We start from the raw sequence: 27,274 nt of genomic DNA on the forward strand, positions 1-27,274 counted from the left end.
GTAAAATTTGCTGAGTGTCTATACTGTGCTAAGAATGAACTTTTTTTTTGTTTTTTTAGGATGGAGTCTCACTCTTATCACCCAGGCTGGAGTGCAGTGGCATGATCTTGGCTCACTGCAACCTCTGCCTCCTGGGTTCAAGTGATTCTCCTGGCTCAGCCTCCCGAGTAGCTGAGATTACAGGCATGTGCCACCATCCCCAGCTAATTTTTGTGTTTTTAGTAGAGACAGCGTTTCACCATGTTGGCCAGGCTGATCTCAAACTCCTGACATCAAGTGATCCGCCTGCCTCGGACTCCCAAAGTGCTGGGATTATAGGTGTGAGCCGCTACACCCGGCCTTATGCCTGCATTTTGACCACAACCTGTCACAAGGTCGTGTGTGGAATTTTCCACTGTGGTGTCATGTTGGTGCTCAAAAAGTTTCAGATTTTGGAGCATTTTGGATTAAAGAATGCTCAGCCTGTTCATAACTCTGGCTGCTTAGTAGATCACCTGTGGGGCTGTGGAAAAAAACAGACCAAAAAAAAAGGCAACCCACCACAGCCAATATCTGGTTCCTTTACCTAGAGAGTCTCTCTGGTATGTAGTCTGGGTATCAGTATTTTACTGTAAGGCACCTCACATACTGGTGAAGCTTAACTTGTCACAGATTCGTGATTCCAGGGTATAGCCAGTGTTGTGATCCATTATTTTAGTAAAAGTAGTCTCTCCTAACAGAGTGTCTGACAAGACTTCATGGAGAATGAAGTTTAAATGGTGAGAGGAAGATGACCAGTAGGTTGCCCTGAGGGGAAGGAGGCATTCTAGCCATGTAGGACAGCATGGAAGAAGTCCCTGACTGGAAACAGAACTGTCCGGTGAAGGGCGTTTAAAACAGGCAGAGGGTAGGATGATGAGGAAGATACGGAAGGAGGGATAATCTGGGACACTCTATTAAAGACCTGGAAACAGAGGTAAGGTAAGGATCTTGGAATTAATTTCTAGGACACTTGGAAACTACTATAGGACTTAATCTCCTAAGACCAGTAATAGGAGTTAGTGATTAGTGATAGATTAGAGGGAGAGTAGTACTGAAAATGAGAGGTAGCATGGCTAAGATTTCATCATTCTAGGAGGGTGAGCAATGATTAAGGAACAGATGATATGCAGAACACACTGCAAGAAGAACTGATGTTATTTTGCGGTATATCGCTTTTGCTGGATAAAGGCAGATGAGTTGAAAGGAAAGGACTTATTTAACATTTGGGAAGTCTGAGTATAGGTTTTAAATCTCTTCAGTTTTATTTCATCAAGCTAACCCTATTCAAGAATACAGTGTAGAGGACTGTAGAGCCTATCAAGGTAATATCAAGGAGAGCATCCAACTCAGGCTGCATATAGTTTTTGCCACTAATATCCTAAAAGTGAGTGAGTTTAAGGTATAAATCACTTCCATTGCATGTTTATCTGCAGTGGGAATTTGCTTAAGCTATAACTGAGTACTTTGCCTTCTTGGTACTGAGCTATAGTGTGTTAGCCAGGACCCTCTCAGAATTCTTTGTACGGAATGAGAAGGAAAAGCAGTACACACATAATATGGCATCAGCTCTTTAAGGACTGAAGTGTTTTGTTTCTTGAAATGCAGCTGCTCTTTTTCACTTTTTCTTTGCTCTTACTTTTGGCTTATTTTTTCTGTCCTGGCATTTGCCTTCTCTTTTTCATCCTTAGGATTCTAAGTGCCATTTCAGTATTCAGACTCTCTAAACTGCAGTTTGCAATTTAGGACTTGCAAAAAGAGGTAAGCAAAGGGATAAATAGGCACAGCACAGAGGCAGTGAAATTAGTCTGTATGATACTATAAAGATGGATACGTGTCACGATACATATGCTAAAATTCATAGAAGGTACAATACCAAGAGTCAACCCTGATGTAAACTAGGGACTTTGGGTGATAATGGTGTGTCAAGATAGGTTCATCGATTGTAACAAGTGTACCTGGTGCAGGGCATTGATAGTGGGGAGGCTGTGTATATTTGGGGTTAAGGATTATATGGGAAATCTCTATACCTTCCACTCAATTTTGCTGTGAACCTAAAAGAGGTTGGGGAGGAGAGGATGCAAACTTCAGGTGTTAAAAGTTAAAACCACTCTTGAAATAATGGACCAATTAATGACAAAAAAATTATAATTTATGAATGAGGATTAGTCATATAGGTATACAATTAAGATAAAATTTTGCCATTCATTTTTGTCATGCATAGTCTATTGGCCAATGTAAGAAGAACAATTTTTTAATGAGCTATAGTATAGTAAAAAGGATTCACATATGTATGGCAACTTTAGCTACCCACCCCATTTTTTTTTTTTTTTTTTTTTTTTGAGTCGTAGTTTCACTCCTCTTACCCAGGCTGGAGTGCAATGGTGCAATCTCGGCTCACCGCAACCTCTGCCTCCTGGGTTCAAGTAATTCTCCTGCCTCAGCCTCCTGAGTAGCTGGGATTACAGGCATGTGCCACCTTGCCCAGTTAATTTTGTATTTTTAGTAGAGACGGGGTTTCTCCATGTTGGTCATGCTAGTTTCGAACTCCCGACCTCAGGTCATCCACCTGTCTTGGCCTCCCAAAGTGCTGGGATTATAGGCTTGAGCCACAGTGCCCAGCCCCTGTAAGATTTTTAAGAAATGAGAACAAATTAGGGGCCCTAATTAGTGAGGTACGTCTTAGAATTTAACCATAGAAAGCTCTATGATTAAGTACTACTGTTGGTCAAAACTTGCTTGTATTGTTATAATGAGGAAGTTGACTTGTCCAAGGTCATACATAAAATAAGTAGCAAATCTGAGATTAGAACATGGATTGTCTGCTCCCAAAATCCTCTATATACTAATTCGTTGTAGACCGTAATTCATTTTTGTGCACTATTAATGTTCCAGGCATTGGAAGTCAAATAATTAATTTCATAATGCTTTTCTTTTCTAGGGTATACTTTTTTATTAATCAGGTGTTTTTATTAATCCAACTAGTATTTGCTATATGGCCATCATGTGTCCCTTCATCTGATTTCTTTGAAGAATTAGTTGAATGACTTTTCCCTAGAAGAAGTTAGTTTGTCAGTTACAACAAAATGCTAAGTAGCTACTGCACTCAATACAAATGCTCTGTGGCTCTGTAATTTGACAAAGGCATTCTAGTTTTCTGCAGTCTCTTTTGCTACTGCCTATGTTTAAACTCTCTTGCTCACAAGACTTTAGACAATTTATTTATTTATTTATTTATTTATTTTTTATTTATTTATTTTTATTTTTATTTTTATTATACTTTAAGTTCTAGGGTACATGTGCATAACGTGCAGGTTTGTTACATATGTATACTTGTGCCATGTTGGTGTGCTGCACCCATCAACTCGTCAGCACCCATCAATTCATCATTTATATCAGGTATAACTCCCAATGCAATCCCTCCCCCCTCCCCCCTCCCCATGATAGGCCCCAGTGTGTGATGTTCCCCTTCCCGAGTCCAAGTGATCTCATTGTTCAGTTCCCACCTATGAATGAGAACATGCGGTGTTTGGTTTTCTGTTCTTGTGATAGTTTGCTAAGAATGATGGTTTCCAGCTGCATCCATGTCCCTACAAAGGATGCAAACTCATCCTTTTTGATGGCTGCATAGTATTCCATGGTGTATATTTGCCACATTTTCTTAATCCAGTCTGTCACAGATGGACATTTGGGTTGATTCCAAGTCTTTGCTATTGTGAATAGTGCCGCAATAAACATACGTGTGCATGTGTCTTTATAGCAGCATGATTTATAATCCTTTGGGTATATACCCAGTAGTGGGATGGCTGGGTCATATGGTACATCTAGTTCTAGATCCTTGAGGAATTGCCATACTGTTTTCCATAATGGTTGAACTAGTTTACAATCCCACCAACAATGTAAAAGTGTTCCTATTTCTCCACATCCTCTCCAGCACCTGTTGTTTCCTGACTTCTTAATGATTGCCATTCTAACTGGTGTGAGATGGTATCTCATTGTGGTTTTGATTTGCATTTCTCTGATGGTGAGTGATGATGAGCATTTTTTCATGTGTCTGTTGGCTGTATGAATGTCTTCTTTTGAGAAATGTCTGTTCATATCCTTTGCCCACTTTTGGATGGGGTTGTTTGTTTTTTTCTTGTAAATTTGTTTGAGTTCTTTGTAGATTCTGGATATTAGCCCTTTGTCGGATGAGTAGATTGCAAAAATTTTCTCCCATTCTGTAGGTTGCCTGTTCACTCTGATGGTAGTTTCTTTTGCTGTGCAGAAGCTCTTTAGTTTAATGAGATCCCATTTGTCAATTTTGGCTTTTGCTGCCGTTGCTTTTGGTGTTTTAGACATGAAGTCCTTGCCCATGCCTATTTCCTGAATGGTACTACCTAGATTTTCTTCTAGGGTTTTTATGGTATTAGGTCTAACATTTAAGTCTCTAATCCATCTTGAATTAATCTTCATATAAGGAGTAAGGAAAGGATCCAGTTTCAGCTTTCTACTTATGGCTAGCCAATTTTCCCAGCACCATTTATTAAATAGGGAATCCTTTCCCCATTTCTTGTTTCTGTCAGGTTTGTCAAAGATCAGATGGCTGTTGATGTGTGGTATTATTTCTGAGGACTCTGTTCTGTTCCATTGGTCTATATCTCTGTTTTGGTACCAGTACCATGATGTTTTGGTTACTGTAGCCTTGTAGTATAGTTTGAAGTCAGGTAGCGTGACGCCTCCAGCTTTGTCCTTTTGCCTTAGGATTGTCTTGGCAATGCGGGCTCTTTTTTGGCTCCATATGAACTTTAAAGCAGTTTTTTCCAATTCTGTGAAGAAACTCATTGGTAGCTTGATGGGGATGGCATTGAATCTATAAATAACCTTGGGCAATATGGCCATTTTCACGATATTGATTCTTCCTATCCATGAGCATGGTATGTTCTTCCATTTGTTTATGTCCTCTTTTATTTCACTGAGCAGTGGTTTGTAGTTCTCCTTGAAGAGGTCCTTTACATCCCTTGTAAGCTGGATTCCTAGGTATTTTATTCTCTTTGAAGCAATTGTGAATGGAAGTTCATTCATGATTTGGCTCTCTGCTTGTCTGTTACTGGTGTATAAGAATGCTTGTGATTTTTGCACATTGATTTTGTATCCTGAGACTTTGCTGAAGTTGCTTATCAGCTTAAGGAGATTTTAGGCTGAGACAGTGGGGTTTTCTAAATATACAATCATGTCATCTGCAAACAGGGACAATTGGACTTCTTCTTTTCCTAACTGAATACCCTTGATTTCTTTCTCTTGCCTGATTGCCCTCGCCAGAACTTCCACCACTATGTTGAATAGGAGTGGTGAGAGAGGGCATCCCTGTCTTGTGCCAGTTTTCAAAGGGAATTTTTCCAGTTTTTGCCCATTCAGTATGATATTGGCTGTGGGTTTGTCATAAAGAGCTCTTATTATTTTGAGGTACGTTCCATCAATACCGAATTTATTGAGCATTTTTAGCGTGAAGGGCTGTTGAATTTTGTCAAAAGCCTTTTCTGCATCTATTGAGATAATCATGTGGTTCTTGTCTTTGGTTCTGTTTCTATGCTGGATTACGTTTATTGATTTGTGAATGTTGAACCAGCCTTGCATCCCAGGGATGAAGCCCACTTGATCATGGTGGATAAGCTTTTTGATGTGCTGCTGAATCCGGTTTGCCAGTATTTTATTGAGGATTTTTGCATCAATGTTCATCAGGGATATTGGTCTAAAATTCTCTTTTTTTGTTGTGTTTCTGCCAGGCTTTGGTATCAGGATGATGTTGGCCTCATAAAATGAGTTAGGGAGGATTCCTTCTTTTTCTATTGATTGGAATAGTTTCAGAAGGAATGGTACCAGCTCCTCCTTGTACCTCAGGTAAAATTCAGCTGTGAATCCATCTGGTCCTGGACTTTTTTTGGTTGGTAGGCTATTAATTATTGCCTCAATTTCAGAGCCTGCTATTGGTCTATTCAGGGATTCAACTTCTTCCTGGTTTAGTCTTGGAAGAGTGTAAGTGTCCAGGAAACTATCCATTTCTTCTAGATTTTCTAGTTGATTTGCGTAGAGGTGTTTATAGTATTCTCTGATGGTAGTTTGTATTTCTGTGGGGTCGGTGGTGATATCCCCTTTATCATTTTTTATTGCATCTATTTGATTCTTCTCTCTTTTCTTCTTTATTAGTCTTGCTAGTGGTCTGTCAATTTTGTTGATCTTTTCAAAAAACCAACTCCTGGATTCATTCATTTTTTTGGAGGGTTTTTTGTATCTCTATCTCCTTCAGTTCTGCTCTGATCTTAGTTATTTCTTGCCTTCTGCTAGCTTTTGAATGTGTTTGCTCTTGCCTCTCTAATTCTTTTAATTGTGATGTTAGGGTGTCAATTTTAGATCTTTCCAGCTTTCTCTTGTGGGCATTTAGTGCTAAAAATTTCCCTCTACACACTGCTTTAAATGTGTCCCAGAGATTCTGGTATGTTGTATCTTTGTTCTCATTGGTTTCAAAGAACATCTTTATTTCTGCCTTCATTTCGTTATGTACCCAGTAGTCATTCAGGAGCAGGTTGTTCAGTTTCCATGTAGTTGAGCGGTTTTGATTGAGTTTCTTAGTCCTGAGTTCTAGTTTGATTGCACTGTGGTCTGAGAGACAGTTTGTTATAATTTCTGTTCTTGTACATTTGCTAAGGAGTGCTTTACTTCCAATTATGTGGTCAATTTTAGAATAAGTGCGATGTGGTGCTGAGAAGAATGTATATTGTGTTGATTTGGGGTGGAGAGTTCTATAGATGTCTATTAGGTCCGCTTGGTGCAGAGATGAGTTCAATTCCTGGATATCCTTGTTAACTTTCTGTCTCGTTGATCTGTCTAATGTTGACAGTGGAGTGTTGAAGTCTCCCATTATTATTGTATGGGAGTCTAAGTCTCTTTGTAAGTCTCTAAGGACTTGCTTTATGGATCTGGGTGCTCCTGTATTGGGTGCATATATATTTAAGATAGTTAGCTCTTCCTGTTGAATTGATCCCTTTACCATTATGTAATGTCCTTCTTTGTCTCTTTTGATCTTTGATGGTTTAAAGTCTGTTTTATCAGAGAGTAATATTGCAACCCCTGCTTTTTTTTTGTTCTCCATTTGCTTGGTAGATCTTCCTCCATCCCTTTATTTTGAGCCTATGTATGTCTCTGCATGTGAAATGGGTCTCCTGAATATAGCAGACTGATGGGTCTTGACTCTTTATCCAGTTTCCCAGTCTGTGTCTTTTAATTGGACCATTTAGTCCATTTACATTGAAGGTTAATATTGTTATGTGTGACCTTGATCCAGCCATTATGATATTAACTGGTTATTTTGCTCGTTAGTTGATGCAGTTTCTTCCTAGCCTTGATGGTCTTTACATTTTTGCATGTTTTTACAATGGCTGGTACGACTTTAGACAATTTAAACAGGAACAAATGCCATCGTAAGGATGCTTCAAATTAGATGAGCAACAATATTGTCAGGAAAAATGGTAACAATTAGATTATAGCACCTTGCTAACGTGCTGACATAATAGATTGATTTGGGGGCCTATCCAAATGATTATTATTATTGTTTGTGTGTGTGTGTGTGTGGAGACGGAGTCTTTGTCGCCAGGCTGGAGTGCAGTGGCGCGATCTCAGCTCACTGCAACCTCCAAATCCCTGGTTCAAGCGATTATCCTGCCTTAGCCTCCTCAGTAGGTGGGATTACAGGCACGTGCCACCATGCCTAGTTAATTTTTGTATTTTTAGTAGAGATGGGGTTTCAGCGTGTTGAACGGGATGGTCTCTAACTCCTCACCTCGTGATCCGCCTCCCTTGGCCTCCCAAGGTGCTGGGATTACAGGTGTGAGCCACTGCGTCCAGCCATAAATTTATTTTTATAAGCCCATTGTTTAAAATTGTTTTGGGATTATATGTGGGTTGTGTATTTTTTAAATTATAGCTGATACTGCGAGTTGACTATAACTTGGCTCTAAGTATATGGTAAATGCTTTCTTTATATGCTCTTTGGTTGCAGTTTTATTAACAGTGATAACATTGCTTTTTTTTTTAACATTGCTTTTTTTATATGCTCTTTGGTTGCAGTTTTATTAAGAGTAATAACATTGCTTTTAACTTTACATGCTCTTTTGGGTTTCTATTAAGAACAATTCCTTAATTAAAAATAAGTAGAGCTTCTTTTCCTTCTGTTCCTCAGATTTTTCCTTTTTAATCTTTACAGGTGCTTCTTCCCCATTCTCTTTAAGTGTTGATGTTCTTCAGGGTTTGATCCTACCCCTGCAGTACTTCTCACATAGTATTCTCTTTCTGGGTAAACCAAATGCTTCTTTTTAGCCCATGTTGGCTACAGACAGGTACTGTTTGTATATGTCATGGATTACTGCATATCTCCACTTGGATATCTCATAAGCACTCAGATTCAGCATGTCCAAAATTGAACCCATCGCCCCCTCCTCAAATCTACTTCAGTATTTCTCATTCACTCTATTGCTCCAATCAGAAACTTGGTTGTCTTCCTTGACTCCTTATTCTTCCTTGACCTCACAGCCTATTATCAGGATCTCTTAATTTAATGACTCAAGTAACTCTTCCTGCATTTTTTCTGTACCTACCACTGTAACTTTTGGTCATGCTAGCATTATGTCTTGCCTGGGGTTTTGCAACAAATTCCTAATAGGCCTCTTCACTTAGGAGAGTAATTTGGTTAATAATAACAACAACAACAACAACAACAACAAAACCCAAAACAATAATTTGGTTAATTACTGTTTCAGAGTAACCTTTCAGGCACGTAAGTTTGACCCTCTGATCACCTGCTGAAAACTTTGAAAGCGTTCTCTACTTCTGTTGCCCTTTGTATGAAGCCCAAGTCTAACATGGCTTATTATGGTGAACCCCGAACAAACTAACCTGCCTCTTCAGTCTCATTCTTACGCTTATTTGAGGCACACTATACTCCAGACAAGCTGAACTTCCTTGGAACACTCCACTTCTAACTAACCTAGCTAACTGCTGTATCTCCTTTTGATTCCTAGCCTAAGATGGGTCCCCTAATAATATGTTTCTGTCTGGTCAGATCAAGTTCCTTTATATTCCCCATTGCCTAGGACATGCACTTTGCACACTTTATAAATTATCTATGTACTGAACCAGTGACTAAATGAACTTCCAGCTGCTCTTTCACTGCTCTGTCTATTCAAGTTTTGACATTCTAAAAAATTGACTTGTGTGGTTTCATCCTTCAGGCATCAAGAATATGACATGACAAGGTGTGTGTCACTGTTTTTAATGCATGCTTGTAATTTTCTCTTTAATAACCTGTTTTGAATAGCAATATAGTCCCATGGCTAATTAAGTTCCAAAAGGATATATATATATGTATGTATGTATATATCTGTTAGTCTCCATCCTACCCCTACCCCACAGCTAGCTACCCAGTTCTTCTCCAAGAGACAAAAATATTACTAGCTTCTTATATTTGTAGAGAATTACTTCTTTTTCATTTTTCAGGAAAATCTGTGCTTACGTATCTCTATCTACATGTAATATAAATATGTGTAAATATATACTTTTTCCTACAGATGTTATATTGTATGTACTGGAATGTAATTTACTTTCACTTAATAATAATGATATATTGGAGAACCTTTGAGTAGATTAATAGTCTCATTCTTTCTTGTACTGCATTTCATTAGTGAGTAAATACACTACAATTTATTTAACCAGTCTTTTACTGATGACATTTACATTTGTGCCTAATCTGTAGCTGCTACACAGCCAGTACTGTAGTATTTAATGGTCTTAAACTCTTGACATTTTATACATATATGAATATATCTGTAGGGGAAAATTCTAGAAGTAGAAGCACTGGGTCAGATAATTGTGTGTGTGTGATTTTGATAGATCTTGTTGACTTGTCTTCCATAGATATGAATTTACCTTACTATCTGCAAAAATGCGTGTTTCTTCATACTCTTGTCCACACAGTGTACATTACACTTTTGAAATACGCTGGCTTGGATTGTGAAGTTCAGGCTGTGCCTATAGAATTTTTTTTTTTAAGTGACCCTGTAAAAGATAACATGCTTAATTTATGAAGTGTTTGTGAGGTCCAGACATATAATAGAAAACATCTAAGTTCTGATGTTTATCTATCATAGCCAATATAGAAAAATAAAATATGTATCATATATTATGTCTATGAGAATAAAGTAATTTTTTAGTTAAAATTTTTTGAGAAATAAGCATTATAGTTTTACTTACTAAAATTATAACCTGAATTTATTTACTAAAACTAAAACCTAAAGAGTCCTTTAAGGTGTACAATTCAGTGATTTTTTTTTTTTGTATGTTCATGAAGTTGTAAAATTATTACCACTGTCCAATTTCAGAACATTTTTATGACAAACCCTAAAAGAAACTCATACCCATTAGCAGTCACTCTGCATTCCCCTCTCATTCCAGCCTTTGGTATCTGCCACTAATCAACTTTTTATTTTTGTAGATTTGTTTGTTTTGGACATTGAGTATAAACGAAACTGTACAATACATAGCCTTCAGTGTATAGCATCTTTCACTTAGCATAATCCATACTCAGGTTTGCCAATATAGTAACTTGTTTTCAGTACTTTTTTTATAGTTGAATAATATTTCATTTCATTTATCCATTAATCAATAGACATTTGGGTTTCCCATTTTTTGGCCATTATAAATACCATTCATATACAAGTTTTTGTGTGGACATAAAATAACTGAAAATTGTTTTCAGTTTTTGTAGGTTATACCTAGAAGTGGAATTGCTGGATCGTATGGTAACTCTACACTTAACTTTTTGAGGAACTGCCATATTATTTTCCAAAGTGTCTGTATTATTTTGCATTCGCACTAGTAATATTTGAGGGTTCCAATTTTCCACATCCTGGCCAAAACTTGTTATTTTCCATCTTTTTTATGGTGGGTATGAAGTGGGTCCTGGTGGGTCGTCCTGGTGAGTATGAAGTGGCGTTTTGTTGTGATTTTGATTTGCATTTGCCTGATGATTAATGATGTTGAACATCTTTCCATGTGTTCATTTACCATTTGTTTTTTGTTCTGTTTTGTTTTTTTGTTTTTAAAAGATAGAGTCTTATTCTGTCGTCCAGTCTGGAGTGCAATGGTGCGATGTCAGTTCACTGCAACCTCTGCCTCCTGGACTCAACTGATCCTCTCACCTCAGCCTCCCAAGTAGCTGGGACTACAGCTGCACACCACATCTGGCTAATTTTTATATTTTTTGTAGAGACAGGTTTCAACACATTTCCTAGGCTGGTCTCATACTTGGCTCAAGGGATCTGCCCACCTTGGCCTCTCAGGGTTCTGGGATTACAGACTTGAGCCACCATGCCCAGCCATTTGTATGTCTTTTTTTGGAGAAAGATGTGTTCAAATCCTTTGTTCACTTTATAATTTGGTATGTTTTCTCTTTTTTTTTGAGACGGTGTCTCACTCTGTCACCCAGGCTGGAATGCAGTGGCATGATAATAGCTCATCGCAGGCTTACCTCCCAAGACCAAGTGATTCTCCCACTTCAGTGCCTGAGTAGCTAGGACCACAGGCACAAGCCACCTTGCCTGGCTAATTTTTTTTTTAGAGGGGATTGTGGTGGGGGAGAGACAAGGTCTCACTGTGTTACCCAGCCTGGTCAAACTCGTGGGCTCAAGTGATCCTCTCGTCTCAGCCTCTCAAAAGTGCTGGGATGACAGATATGATCCACTGTGCCCAGTCAATATTAATCTTTTTATTGTTGAGGTATAAAAGTTCTGGATACTACTGCCTTATCTGATATGCTTTACAGATATTTTTTCTCATTCTAAGGGTTGTCTTTTCCCTTTCTTGATAATATACTTTGAAGCACAAAAATTTTTAATTTTGATTAAGTCCAGTTATCTGTTTTTTCTTTTGTTGCTTTTGCTTTTGTTACGTCTAAGAAACCATTGTCTAATCCAAGGTGAGACCTACCTTTATGTCCTACTACTTATGTAGGCCTTTCCATAGACTATATTACCTTAAATGTTTATGTTCTTCCTTTATCTTAACACTTGTTCTTGACCTTTTAACATAGAAAACAAATTAAGCATTTGTCAGCAAATATGCTGCAAGTGTTTGGTAAAGGATGAATAAGGCCTTGAAATACCTTGCAACTCTAGTCTCAAAGTCATCTCTTTGTTACCAGAGTTGAAGGGTGGGAGAAGGTTGTCTTTTATCTGTGTGCCTACACACATATGTGCATATATGGTATAATTTATCAGTATTTACAGAGACCATAGTAAGCACAGCACAAAACCAGGCTTTAAGAGATACATGGGAAATAGAGTTTAAATGGTAAATATGGTTTTATGGTTTTGGGGTGTTTTTTTTTTTTTGATCTTTTTTAATGTTACTTTAAAATAGATGAGTGGAATGTGATTCACTTTAGTAAAACAACAACAAACTAGCTTTATTAAAACATCTGAGAAAGCTGGGTGCGGTGGCTCACACCTGTAATCCCAGCACTTTGGGAGGCCGAGGCGGGCAGATAACATGAGGTTGGGAGTTCAAGACCAGCCTGACCAACATGGAGAAACCTCATCTCTACTAAAAATACAAAATTAGCTAGGCGTGGTGGCACATGCCTGTAATCCCAGCTACTCAGCAGGCTGAGGCAGGAGAATCGCTTGAACCTGGGAGGCGGAGGTTGCGGTGAGCCAGGATCATGCCATTGCACTCCAGCCTGGGCAAGAAAAGCGAAACTCCATCTCAAAAAAAAAAAAAAAAAATTCTGAGAAAGATGGAAAAATGAATATATTAGAAAAGGTTTTTAAAAGGGAGAATGTTAAAAACACATAAAATTATAGCTTTATACATTCTGAAGTAAATACTGATAAGTTGATATGATAGCTAGAATTTGTTTCAAAATAACCCAGTTGTGGGGATAGAAATAGCTACAGGATTGACCATATGTTGAAAATTAGTGCAGCTGAATGTGGGGGGTTATCATCTGTTGTGTAAGTTTACAATTTTTCATAATACTTTAAATTTTGTTGCTGGGTACAGTGGCTCATGTCTGTAATCCCATCACTTTGGGAGGTTGAAATGGGTGGATCACTTGAGCCCAGGAGTTTACGATCAGCCTGGGCAACATGGCAAAACCTTGTCTCTACAAAAAAAAAAACCTTGCAAAAATTAGCCAAGCATGGTGGTATGTACCTGTAGTCCCAGCCACTGATGGCTGAGGTGGGAGGATCCCTTGAGCCCCAGAGGTTGAGGCTGCAGTGAGCTGTGTTCATGCAACTGCACTCCAGTCTGGGTAACAGAGGGAGACCCTGTCTCAATAAAATAAAATTAATTAATTAAAAAATTGTAATGAAAAGTCTTCTTCAGAATGCCTCTGCACACAATCCCATTTACAGTAGCCACATAAAGAATAAAATACCCAGGAATACAGCTAACCAAGGAGGATAAAGAGAGCCATACAATGAGAATCACAAAACATAGGTGAAATAAATCAGGGATGATACAAACAGAAAAACATTCCATGATCATGGATAGGAAGAATCAGTGTTGTTAAAATGGCCATACTGCCCAAAGCAACTTACAGATTCAGTGCTATTTCTATCAAACTACCAATGACATTCTTCACAGAATTAGAAAAATGTATTCAAAAATTCATATGAACCAAAAAAGAATCTAATAGCCAAAACAATCCTAAGCAAAAATAACAAAGCCAGAGGTATCATACTACCCCATTTCAAGCTGTACTGCAAAGTTACAGTAACCGAAACAGCACGGTACTGATAGAAAAAACAGACACATAGACCAGTGGAACAAGATCGGGAAGCCAGAAATAAAGCTACATACCTACAACCATCTGATCTTCAGCAAAAACAAGCAATGGGGAAAGGACTCCTTATTCAGTAAACGGTGCTGGGGAGACTGGGTAGCCACATGCAGAAGATTGAAACTAGACCCCTTCCTTTCACCATACACAAAAATTAACCAAAATGGATTAAAGACAAATGTAACACCTCAAACTATAAAACCCCTGGAGGAAAACCTGGCAAGTACCATTCTGGGCATTGGCCTTATCAAAGAAATGTATGACCAAGTCCTCAAAACAATTACAACAAAAATTAAAAAAATGACAAATAGGAGCTAATTAAAGAGCTTCTGCACAACAAAAGAAACTGAGTAAACAGACAACCTACAGAATGGGAGAAAATATTCACAAACTATGCATAAGGCAAAGGTCTCATTTCCAGAATTTATAAGAAACAATTCAAGCAAAAAGCAAACAGTCCCATTAAAAAATGGGCAAAGGGACACACTTGCTTTCTTAAGTCGCCTGCTTATTCCTCTTCCAAGTTGTGCTTTCTTTCTTTTCTTTCCTTTCCTTACTGTTGTAAAGCTTTTCTTTTTCTTTTTCTTTTTCTTTTTTTTTTGAGACAGAGTCTCTCTGTCACCCAGGCTTGAAGCAATGGCATGATCTCGACTCACTGCAGCCTCCACCTCCTGGGTTCAAGTGGTTCTCCTGCCTTAGCTTCCCGAGTAGCTGGGATTATAGGCGCCCGCCACTATGCCTGGCTAATTTTTGTATTTATAGTAGAGATGGAGTTTCACCATGTTGGCCAGGCTGGTCTCAAACTCCTGACCTCAGGTAATCCACCTGCCTCGGCCTCCGAAAGCGCTGGGATTATAGGCATGAACCACCATGCCCAACTGTAAAGCTTTTTAATAAGCTTTCATTCCTGCTCTGAAAGAAAAAAAAAATGGGTAAGGGACATGAACAGATACTTCTCTAAAGAAGACAGACGTGGCCAACAAGTATATGAAAAAATACTCAACATCACTGATCATTTGAGAAATGTAAGTAAAAACTGCAACAAGACACCATCTCACACCAGTCAAAATGGCTATTATTAAAAAGTCAAAAAATAACAGATGTTGGCCAGGTTGCAGAGAAAAAGGAACACTCACATACTGTTGGTGGAAATGTAAATTAGTTCAGCCACTGTGGAAAGCAGTGTGGAGATTTCTCAAATAACTTAAAACTATTCAACCCAGCAATCCCACTACTGGGTATATACACAATGGAAAATAAATTATTACTACAGAAAATACACCTGTACTTGTATGTTCATTGCAGTACAGTTTATAATAGCAAAGACATGTAATCAACCTGGATGTTCATTAACAATGAACTAGTTAAGCTGGAGCTAAACATTGGATAAATACGATAAATACCGGATACAAAGATGGTGACAATAGACCCTGGGATTACTAGAGGAGGGAGGGTGGGAAGGTTGAAAAACTAGCTATTGGGTACTCTACTCACTACCTGGGTGATGGGATCATTTGTATACCAAACCTCGATGACATGCAGTTTAACCCGTGTAATAAACCTGCATATGAACCCCAAACCTCAAATAAAAGTTAAAAAAAAAATAAATGCCTCTACAGACCAAATATTTCTCTTGGTTTCTGATCTACTTTTAGATACTATCACATGTATTTCCTGCCACTATCTTAAACTTACCAAAAACGGAATCCATTGCCTTTATCCCCATATTTCTGTTTTTGCATTCTGTCTGTTGGTTAGTGGAGACACCATATATCTGGTTTCTCAGATAGAAATCTTTTTTTTTTTTCCAGACGGAGTCTCGCTCTGTCGCCCAGGCTGGTGTGCAGTGGCGCTATCTTGGCTCACTGGAAGCTCTGCCTCCTGGGTTCATGCCATTCTCCTGCCTCACCCTCCCAAGAAGCTGAGACTACAGGTGCCCCCCACCGCACGTGGCTAATTTTTTGTATTTTTAGGAGAGACAGAGTTTCACTGTGTTAGCCAGGATGGTCTTGATCTCCTGACCTCGTGATCCGCCCGCCTCAGCCTCCCAAAGTGCTGGGATCAAATAGATATCTTACTGATATTGCCAACTTTCCTCATTCCTTGAGGATGTTTGCCCCTGGCTCACCCACACTCTCAGCAAAATGGCCTTGCTTGTCTTTTCACCACCAAGAAATATAAGCAACCAGAAAAGAACTACAAGTCAGCCACATCTATCCAACTACTAGCATCTGTGCCTATGACTGCCTTTCTTACTTTACTGTGGACACATTTTTTCTCTTCCTCTTTTAGGCCCCTTTCCTCCACTCGTATGCTGGATCTTATCTCTCTTCACCTGCCCAGTCACAACTTCAGTGGTCTCTCTGTGCTGCATCAACAGTTATTTTCTTCACTGAATCATTTCTATCAATATGGGAATGCTGTTATTTCTCCCATCAAAAAAAAAAAAAAAAAAAAAAAAATCCTCTTAGGCTGGTGTGGTGGCTCACACCTGTAATCCCAGCACTTTGGGAGGCTGAGGTAGGTAGATCGCTTGAGCCCAGGAGTTTGAGACCAGCCTGGGCAACATGGGAAACTCCTTCTTTACAAAAAATATCAAACGTAAGCAGGGCATGGTAGCACATGCCCGTGGTCCTACCTACTCAAGAGGCTGAGGTAGGAGGATTCCTTGAGCCAGGGAGGCGGAGATTGCAGTGAGTTGAGATCCAACCACTGCCTCAAAGAAAAAACAAAAACCTACTCTCACTTTTAGGCATTGCTCCTATTTTATTTGATCTGTTAGCAGCATTTGACACAGTTTTTTTTTTTTTTTTTTTGAGACGGAGTCTTGCTCTTTCGCCCGGGCTGGAGTGCAGTGGCCGGATCTCAGCTCACTGCAAGCTCCGCCTCCCGGGTTTTACGCCATTCTCCTGCCTCAGCCTCTGGAGTAGCTGGGACTACAGGCGCCCGCCACCTCGCCCGGCTAGTTTTTTGTATTTTTAATAGAGACGGGGTTTCACCGTGTTAGCCAGGATGGTCTCGATCTCCTGACTTCGTGATCCGCCCGTCTCGGCCTCCCAAAGTGCTGGGATTACAGGCTTGAGCCACCGCGCCCGGCCGTGACACAGTTAATTCACTCCCTTTTGTTTGAAATACCTTCACTTAGCTTCTGTGACTACTCTTCTGATTTTTCTTCTTTTTCTCTGGTAACTTCTTGATTTCCTTTGCTGGTATCTCATTTCCCTGACCTCTGTACAGAACTTTAAAGATCAGAACTTCTACTCTCATTCTCTTAGTGGTCACATCCACTTTGATTGTCTTAAAAAATACTGTCTATATTGGTGTTTTGCAAACTTTTTTCCATTATTGCTCTACCTGAGAAGCCTTTTGACTACTTTATTGCCTAATCACCCCTTCGCGGTGAAATTTCTCTACATCTATTTACAGGTTGTGGCCCTTCGAAGGGCCATAAACCATTGTAATATCTAAGATCTGCCCTTCCAAAGAGCCAGTTTTTACCACCTTGGGGATATCACCCCCACTGAGAATGCATGATTTGAATTGACAATCCCCAAGCTTTTTTCTTCAGCTTTGACCATCTCCAGTCTATTAGACAGCCTACTTCATATCTCCACTGGACAGATATCTTAAACTTCACATGTACGAAACCAAACTCATAATCTGACTTTAGCCTTTTTTGCCACACGGAGCTTCAATGATCTCATTCTTCTTTATGTATCTTTAGTTCTGGCAGCACTGAATTTGAAATATACATTTTGCCCTAGTGGTAAAAGGGCTTAGAAGAGTGATCATTTATTCCCCTAACCGAAATTGGCCAGGCTTTGAAAGTAGAAATTTCCGTGACTCAGGGCCACTATCATCATAGGCTTCCCATAAGTAGAGTGGAGCAGCAGCTGGGATGACAGAGTAGGGGAATAGTAACATTGCACTGACAGTTGAAAAACATTCCACAAGATCCCTGTCTCATTACGATGTATGCATAAGAGAAGGTGATATGTATATGTAGCTGTGAAAAGTTCACAGAATAGCACAGCTATATTGGTATGGAATTCCCTTTTGGGTAAATAAAAATTTAAGCCAGGGCACAATTAGATAGCATTGCTTAGTGTGTTCAGGAGAACACCTGGGAAAGAGTTCTTCAGAATTTTGAACTATTGGCAACATGTTGCTTCAACACCACCACTGTAAAAGTCTTTGGTATTCTAAATAGGAAATCTTTTATTCTTTAACACATGAGTAAAGATACATTTAGTATAGTCTGTTACCGAAAAGAATGTAGATATGAAGAACAACCTTTTAATTGAGACTTTTAGGTTTTGAGATTTAGTTAACTTTTTTTTTTTTTTAACATTGTTACTATTTCAGCTAGAATCATAGTCATATTACATTGTGATTTTAGAATTTTGGTTTTTTTGTTCTCTTTACAAGTGGTTTTGGACGGCGTTTTAACCCTGCCTTTCCCCAGCCCCAAATATGCTGAATAACATCAGGAAACTACAGTGATTTAATACCTTTTTTTTTTTTTTTGAAACAGAGTTTTGCTCTTGTTGCCAAGGTTGCCCAGGCTGGAGTGCAATGGCCTGATCTCGGCTCCCTGTAACCCCCACCTCCCTGCAACCTCTGCCTCCGGGGTTCAAGCGATTCTCCTGCCTCAGCCTCCCTAGTAGCTGGGATTACAGGCATGCTCCACCACCCTGTCTAATTTTGTATTTTTAGTAGAGACGGGGTTTCTCCATTTTGGTCAAGCTCATCTCAAACTCCCGACCCCAGGTGATCCACCCACCTCAGCCTCCTAAAGTGCTGTGATTATAGGCGTGAGCCACCGTGCCCAGCCTGATTTAATACTTTTTGATGCTATCATAGCTCTTTTAGGACATTTTTCTTATTATTCTTATGCAAATTCTGAATGAAACTTTTCTAAAAGCTGCACAATGGGCCCTTCTAAATAATAATGCTACCTTAATTGTTAGTGTGCAGCTCAACAGATACGAAGTTTCCCCGTCAGCCCATAGGAACTGAGCACTACTGAGTTTTTACATCCCTTTTCAAAACAATAGATGAGGTAAGAATTTGAAAATTCATAGTTTGTTTTCAATATGAATAGAATTTGTCCCATTTTTAAGTTGTATTTTCTTAATGAAAATCTTAGCTATATCATTTCCTTTTTCCTCTCCTTGTGTCAGACTTTCAGGTTTGTGTTTAATGTCTAAGAAAAGAAATACTAAAACTTTCGGTTTAGTTAAAAAACTAACATCTTAAGAGTGATAAACCAAACAGAAAAGTCTCTATGTTTGGCGAAGTCACATTCCCCAGAGATTTACTAAACAGCAACAGCACTGTTACCAGTGTCAGCTGAGACATTATTTATGTCCTTCTCTAATGGCTTCTTGTTCCACTAAAGCTATTAAAGAAGGTGTAATGCTACATAGTCCTCATGAAGGATTCTTTTCCTCACTGCTTAGATTAGCTAACACAACCTGAATATCAGAGTTTGAGACTTTGACTTCTGCTGGATCTGCTGCTGACCTGCTGTGTGACCTCCAACAAATCAAATTTCTTTCTGTCCTCATTTACTGGTCAGTGGCACCTAGGAATAAATTGACATTTACTGTTAGATTATAAATAATAACTGCTTTGAGGTAGTTGGCAAAACCAAGATATAATGTGTAACTATTAGTGTAGTTAACATTACTATGAATATTACTGTGTAGTTAGTTAACGTCTACTTTCTAAATAATGCTTTTTTGTAGCATCCTTTTCATTTTAGTCTATTTTAAAGCAACATTTGACAATCTTTGTTTTCCCAACTGTTCTCCATTTTGTGGTTATGATAAGATTATAATATAAACGTATTAAAGAGGGGAATTATTTTCATGTTCTTGAAGGAGCATCCTTTTAGAATTCTTTTAATAAGCTGAAAAAAGGAATTGTATCTGTTTTAGAAGACCAATCTTAAACTTCTTTAGACAATGAAAGCTTACTAACATGTTTTTCTGTGATTTAACTTGGAAAGATGGCAGTACAATTTTTGAATTTGCATTTTACAGTGGTAGTTGTTTTAATAACTAAATATACAATTGATTGGAACCACTATTTTATGTACCTAATAATCATTTAAGAAAAATGGGGCCGGGCACAGTGCAGTGGCTCAAGCCTGTAGACCCAGCACTTTGGGAGGCCGAGGTGAGCAGATCACTTGAGCCCAGGAGTTTGAGACCAGCCTGGGCAACATGGCAAAAACCGGCCTGTACAAAAAGTATAAAAATTAGCCGGGTGTGGTGGCAGGCACCTCTGGTTCCAGCTACTCGGAAGGCTGAGAGAGGGGGATCACTTGAGCCCGGGAGGCAGAGGTTTCAGTGAACTAAGGTTGCAGCGTTGAATTCTAGCCTAGGTGAGAGTGAGACCCTGTCTCAAAAAAGAAAGAAAGATGGAAAACCTGTTATTTAAGACAGGTTTTAATCAATCACCTCATATGAAGTGGCAAAGGTTTTACCGTCAGTGTGTTCTAAGATAATTTATCTGGTGCAGAATGACTTGGAAGAAAGTATTTCCTTCAAGTATCTGTTTACCAACCACTTTGAATAAGCTTATGTATTGTACTCTTCTTCTGGAAACAGCATTGTTCTGCCAGACACTTGGTCTGAATGTGTGATTTTACAATTCAGAGTAATATTTCTTTGTTCTTCTGAGAATGGATATTTATGCATGTTTTCCTCTTAGTTGCTGCTTGAGAGGTACAGGAGATAATTAGTTTTATTAGCATATTTTTTAAAGTCTATTAAAAATGCTTTTAAATTATTTGGTGGTATTCTGATTGGAAATGGAAGGGGTTGCTAGAGGTTTTATCAAGAATAGATACGCTATATATTTTAATTTATTGGCAAGTAAGCTAGATTTTCCTATTAATTTTCTTTACATGGCTGTATTCATGTGAATCACCAGTGACTACTTTTTAAAAATATGTGTAAAAATTTTTAAATTATATTTTTTATAGTAATATTTTATAAAGCATTGATTTGTTGTATTTTTAATTTATCATACTTTAAACAAAACAGATTTAAACAACTTCAAAGGGTTTGGAAATAGCCATTATAAACAATCTTATAACTGAAGTTTTATTTTTGCTAATAATTTAAGTTGTTGTTCTTAAACATATTTAGGTTTTGAAATTTTTATAAAGGTCTAGGCAGGGCGCGGTGGCTCATGCTTGTAATCCCAGCACTTTGGGAGGCCAAGGCAGGCAGATCACCTGAGGTCGGGAGTTCGAGACCAGCCTGACCAACATGGAGAAACCACATCTCTACTAAAATTACAAAAGTAGCTATGCACGGTGGCACATGCCTGTAATCCCCAGCACTTTGGGAGGCCAAGGCAGGCAGATCACCTGAGGTCGGGAGTTCGAGACCAGCCTGACCAACATGGAGAAACCACATCTCTACTAAAATTACAAAAGTAGCTATGCACGGTGGCACATGCCTGTAATCCCCAGCACTTTGGGAGGCCAAGGCAGGCGGATCACCTGAGGTCGGGAGTTCGAGACCAGCCTGACTAACATGGAGAAACCACATCTCTACTAAAATTACAAAAGTAGCTATGCATGGTGGCGCATGCCTGTAATCCCAGCTCCTCGGGAGACTGAAGCAGGAGAATCGCTTGAACCAGGGAGGCAGAGGCTGCGGTGAGCCGAGATCGCGCCATTGTACTCCAGCCTGGGCAGCAAGAGCAAGACTCTGTCTGAAAAAAAAAAATTGTTTTTATGGGATTGCAGGCATGGTGGCATATGCCTGTAATCCCAGCTACTTGGGAGGCTGAGGCAGGATAATTGCTTGTTGAACTTGGGAGGCAGAGGTTCTGGTGAGTTGAGATCGTCCACTGTACTCCAGCCTAGGTGACAGAGCGAGACTCTGTCTCAAGAAAAAAAAACAAAATTATAAAGGTCTTAATATCTTAAAAGTATGAAGAGAAACTTTCATAGAAATATCTAAAGGGGAACTGATAAAAATAATGTTCACTTTGGGGGAAGACTTGGCATATGTATGGTCATATACCACAATCCTTTGATTAGGGTAGTTAGAAATAGAAAAAAAATAGAGTTTGTAATCCTAGGTATGTCAGAAACAACTGCAACCTTTTAAAAAACTGCTTGGATCTGAAAATAATTGATTGTTGCTTTTTTGTATTTTTCCTAACGTTCTACTACTATATCCTCTTAATAAAATACATATTTTTGTTAGATTTTTAATATTCTGACTTTTAAATACTTGTAATGAAATTTTATTAGTATTCTTGGCTGACTTATTTTGGCTCTTGTCTCCTCCATTTGCAACCAAATTATACTTTATATGCTAGACAAGGTTTATGCCAGCCTAATTGGTTGCTGGCATTTCTTAGCCTCACAGCTGCTGTGAACTCAGCTGTGAACTAGAAAACATATAATAGGATCCTGTATTCAGAGACCAAAAGGCAATTGTCAACATGTAAAACTTGTTTTTGACAGCTCAATGAATATATGAGCTTTTATGACAAATAGCACTAATAGCAGATCTTAAGTAACTATCTGAAAGATTAGAAAGTCTTGAAATATGAATTCCATGTGTTTATTTTTATTCACTGAAGCAAAGATGGCTTAAATTTGCATGTGTGTTCTGTTAAGTCATTTGTGGCTTTTTTCTTTTTAAAAATCATGTGTCTTGATATTTACCAACAGATATTAAAAAGTTGAGATCTGAACTGTTTTCCTTTTAATTTCACCCTAATAAAAAGTTGAACCTTAAATGAGGTAAAAAATATTTCTTAAAATGAGCTAAACATAAAATGGCTTTGATTAAAGATTATATTTCAAAATATTATGTTTCATTTAGCAGATTTTATTTTTATAAATTTTATCATCTAAGTTTGGGGTGAACATTACTTTTATATTAAGTTGAACCATATGAAATTGTCATTTTTTTAGGTCAAATGGTTGAATGTAGACTAAATGGGAAAAAATGGCAGTCTATCAACATGAACTCCCTAACCACATTCAGAAATGTAACTAACCACTATTAATTACCTTTGTATAAGTAAAATATCATCATGTGTGATCAATAAACAATGAGGTTAACAGATCAGGTTTATATATAGTAAAATCTTTTCTTCCATTATAATTGCTTTTTGCCTGTTCCCACTGTTTTCTTCCATTTTCTTAAATATTTAGATACTCAGCAATAAACAAAACAAAGGCTAAACAAATATATGAGAGGCTATAGAAATACATTGAGGACAAGCAAACTGTGTTAGTAAATGGCTCATACTGAATATGATAAAAGCATCATCCTGTACCTACATTTTGTATCACTTTGATAACTTGGCATGATTTTTTGTGTCTACTGTGATACTAACAGTCTATCGATTATATTTGGAATGTAGCTCCAAACTTTTCTTGCACACTCTTTTATTTAAAATGCCAATTGAGTTTTGTCACATACAAATATAAATGTTTCCTTACATAAATATTGGCCAGAAAAATCTTGCATTGTGAGAAAAGTACATTTTAGGAGGTTTTGGTATTAGAAACCAAGAGGTGTTCTATTGGGAAAATAATGATTGGGGAGCTATTCTGCAGGGTTTGCCTGTACTTTCCAAAACTCTTCGTGAGGCTGAGGCGGCAGTGGCTACGGCTGGAGTAGGATGCTGGGAGGTGTTGAGGAAGGAACAGTGGCTTGTACTGTGAGGATGTCAGGAAGGAACAGGGGAGGAAGATGGTGACATCAGGGGCAGGGGCAAATGAACCTTGTTCAGCCACAGCCTTGGCTTTCAATCTGTGCAAGTTTAGTGAGATCACGCTGCAAGAAGCAGTGTCAGGCTGAGGACGCAGCGGACCTCGAGGAGATGATAATGGACATCGGCTCCACCCAGTTACACACTCAAAAACTGCAACTGCCGTAAACAAGGAGCTCCTGGTATGGTGGTTCTCTGCCAATACCCTACCACACTGACAGCTCTCCTATAGTCCTGCCTACTTATCTCCTCCCCAAGTGTCCAGCTAGTTAAGGACTATCCCCTGGGACAATTTCCCTGCAGAGAAGGGGTACCTGTTTTGCCCAGCATCTGCATTTAACAGGACAAGCTCTGACTCTGCCCTTCACACAAGTGTGATGAACCCCAGTTCCCAGGATACTTATTCAGGCCCCACATCTCCCAGCATCTCGCCCACCCAACACTTCTGGGTGGTAAAATGGACTCCAAAGTACCTGCTATTGAGGAGAAGTTCTCCTAGGTGACAAGAATTTGCTGAAGCCATGGGATACTTAGAAGCTGTCATCACCTTCATCCTGACCCTGGTCTTAATGAAGTCCCTGGAATTAATATCTTTCCATCTCCTGGCCAGCTTGTCAATGTGCCTGTCCTCCCACCTGCCACGAGTAATGGATATGGGAGGAGGTCGCTACCTGACCTCACCAATTTGCACTTTCCGCCAGCACTGCCCACCCGCCTGGACCCTGAGGAGACAGTCTACCTTAGTCTGAATAGGGGCAACAGTACTTCCAATTTGACTCATATCATGACTCACCTGGGCATTAGTGAGGGCCTGGGCCTGGTCTTGGGCCCAGGTCATGATGCACCAGGAATTTGTTCACCTCTTAGCCACCCATCCCTGTGGTCCTCCCTAAGCAATCCCGATCTCCAGGCTTCCCTGAGCAGTCTTCAGATCCATCTTCAGGGCTCCCACAGCCACCCCTCACTACCTCCCTTCTCCTTGGCCCACCATGCCCTGCCTACTACCTTCCTGGGCCACCCCTCATTAAGTACCCTGGCCCTCCCCCTCCTCCTCCCCCCCTTCATCCTCCTCTTCCTGCCCCTCTTCCTCCTCCTCCCCCTCTTCCTCTTCCTCCTCCTCCTCTCGTTCTCCACTTTACTCTTCATCTGCCCCTAACTTACTCAACCTCTACTCCTGGGCCTCCCCCCCACCACTGCCTTGTACCCCTCAGCCCTCTAAGTTTGCCCGTGGGTCCAGCTGATGCCAGAAGGTCCCAACAGCAGCAGCCTAAACAGTTTTTGCCAATGTCACCCATCCTATCTTCCATCACTCAGGGTATCCCCCTGGAGACCAGTAATCTATACATCCAGCCACATACCCCAAAGTCTCTGCAGCAGCCAGACTTGCCCTCTCAGGCCTGCTCAGTGCAGGTGGGCAGCCCCTGGGCAGGCAATTGGATTATGGAATACTACCCACCTTGGCCCCCTGGCGTTGGGCAAGTCTTCACTGGCCAATGAGTGACTTCAGCCTGGGGAACTGGAGCAGTTCAGCATGGAGAGCCCATAAACCAGCCTGGTGATGGATCCCCCTGGCTTTTCCAAAGGGCCTGGATTTTTAGAAGGTGAGGGGCCCGTGGCCAGCCCTCAGGATCCCCACACCCTCAACTACCAGAACTTGACCCCCCACTGCTCCTGCTGTGGCTCAAGTCTTAACATCATCCTCATAGGAGACTCCTCCCCAGGTTTCTCTAAGGAGATTGCAGCAACCCTGGCTGCTGTGTCTGGCTTTGAGGTGTCAGTAGTAGGGTTGGAGTTGGGGCTAGGGCTGGAAGATGAGCTGTGCATGGAGCTACTGGGCCTGGAAGGACTATACATGCTGAGTGACCCAGTGCCCTGCTACCCGATCCTGTTCTGGAGTATTCATCACCATCCCTCTTCTTGGCCCTGTCCCCCATTACTGTCCTTTTCCTCCCTTACCCCGGATAGTGGAGACTCCACTCTGCCCCCAGATCCTCTCTGTAGCATGAACGAAGGATCCCAAGAATGAGAAAAAGCATGGAGTTTGTCCAGGTGGCCCTTGAATTCTGTACACGGGTGGGCCTGGGGAAGCTCAAAGGAGAGCCACAAGCACTTGCAACTTTGAACCAATTGCCTGGAAGTCAAAGCCTGTTGGAAAGCTGGGGATGTAGAGGGGAACCTGGGAGGCAGGGCGTGTCCGAATTCCTAGGGGTAGGCATTGCCAGCCCCTCCTCATCACCCTTTCCCTCTCAATGGAGGAGAGTGCCACAGTGGGTATTATTTTTAATTAAATATATTTTAATAAAAAATCAAAAAAATTCTTTGCAAGTGTTTTGTTTTACTTCTAACATGACATTTTCTATACTAATTTATCTTTACAACTAGATTGAATTAAAATGGAAAACTTTTAAATATGTCTCTGGATTTTAAGTTTTAAAAAGCCATAGAGTTTTTGAAACTATAAGTTATCTTTTATATGGTAGTACTGATTTTATGTAACAGTGTAAATTTAGAATTTTCAAATCTGACTTCATTTTCTATGAATATGACTTATGACTTAAAGATGGATTGAGACTTCTGGTCAAAATAGTACACTAAAGTCCATGTATTGGTGTTCTTCTGTCCCAAACACATAAGAGGAAACCAAAAAGGCATAGCTGAGCTCAAAAACAAGATCATGGATTAGTAATGGAATAGGAATTCTAAGAGATGGGTGAGGCTGAAGCAGGCATGGATGTCAAAAGTGATTCCTGTAGGATGATGCAGGAGAAAGAGACTTTGAAAAAGGAGAGTCAGAGTCAGTTCCACTGTTTGAAGACAAGGACTTGTGTGGCTCCTCTTAAAAATGCTGGTTTTTAAATGGGGCTGATTTGCTCCTAGAGCTAGATTTATAAGAAATTTTCCGTCAAGGCAGCCCAGTACAGTTATGGTAGAAATACAGGGGTATTCAGCCACTGTGCACTGGGAAAGTCATACCAATTATTATGGCTCTGTCTGTCCTAATTGGTCAGTTATCTCACCTTTAAAAATCATTAACAGGATACCTAGAAAACTCCCATGTGTGGAATTTGAGAACATTTCTAAATAACTCATGAGACAAAAAGTCATGAAAATTAGAAAAATAGGTGGAACTGAACAATAATAAAAATACTACATGTAAAAACTTGTAAGATGCTGCTAAAGCAGTTCTGGGAAAGAAATGTGTAGCTTTAGCTGCTTATAAAGAAAAAAGAAAGAATAAGGATGGTGAATGACTTAAGCATTCATCTTAAGAATTTAACGAGAAGAAACAGTAAAATATGCCCAAAGTAAGTTGAAAGAAAGAAGTAATAATAGCAGAAATTAAGTACATCATAACCTAATAAAAAAGGCTCAACAAAGCCAGGATTATTCTTGGAAAAGACAAATGAACAAATCCCAGGTGAGATTAAGAGAAAAAAGTTTACCAAAATATTAGGAATGAAAATGTTGACATCATATCAGATGCCAGAGGCATTAAACAGATACCATGAGCTTGATGCCAAAAATATGGAAACTTTATCTAAAACTCCTAGAAAAATATAATTATGAAAACAATAAAAAACTAATAATTCTATAATTAAGGAAATTGGATCTTTTAATAACGCA

The 27,274-nt window shown here is 39.4% G+C and overlaps 2 protein-coding genes across 4 annotated transcripts in view; both read left to right on the forward strand.

Annotated features, from left to right (window-relative positions):
- Positions 1-27,274, forward strand: part of KIF2A (kinesin family member 2A) — a 91,750-nt gene that overhangs the window by 9,921 nt on the left and 54,555 nt on the right. The window lies entirely within an intron of this gene.
- Positions 22,964-25,951, forward strand: CRTC2 (CREB regulated transcription coactivator 2). Its single transcript, XM_033179671.1, is given in 11 exon segments — positions 22,964-23,721; positions 23,723-23,873; positions 23,876-24,088; positions 24,091-24,140; positions 24,143-24,217; positions 24,219-24,684; positions 24,740-24,804; positions 24,806-25,055; positions 25,058-25,165; positions 25,168-25,515; positions 25,518-25,951. Coding segments are annotated over 11 exon segments (1,914 nt in total). The 5' UTR covers positions 22,964-23,631; the 3' UTR covers positions 25,616-25,951.

This window comes from Trachypithecus francoisi, unplaced genomic scaffold (genome assembly GCF_009764315.1).
Source record: "Trachypithecus francoisi isolate TF-2019V2 unplaced genomic scaffold, Tfra_2.0 Lachesis_group2, whole genome shotgun sequence".
NCBI lineage: Eukaryota > Metazoa > Chordata > Mammalia > Primates > Cercopithecidae > Trachypithecus > Trachypithecus francoisi.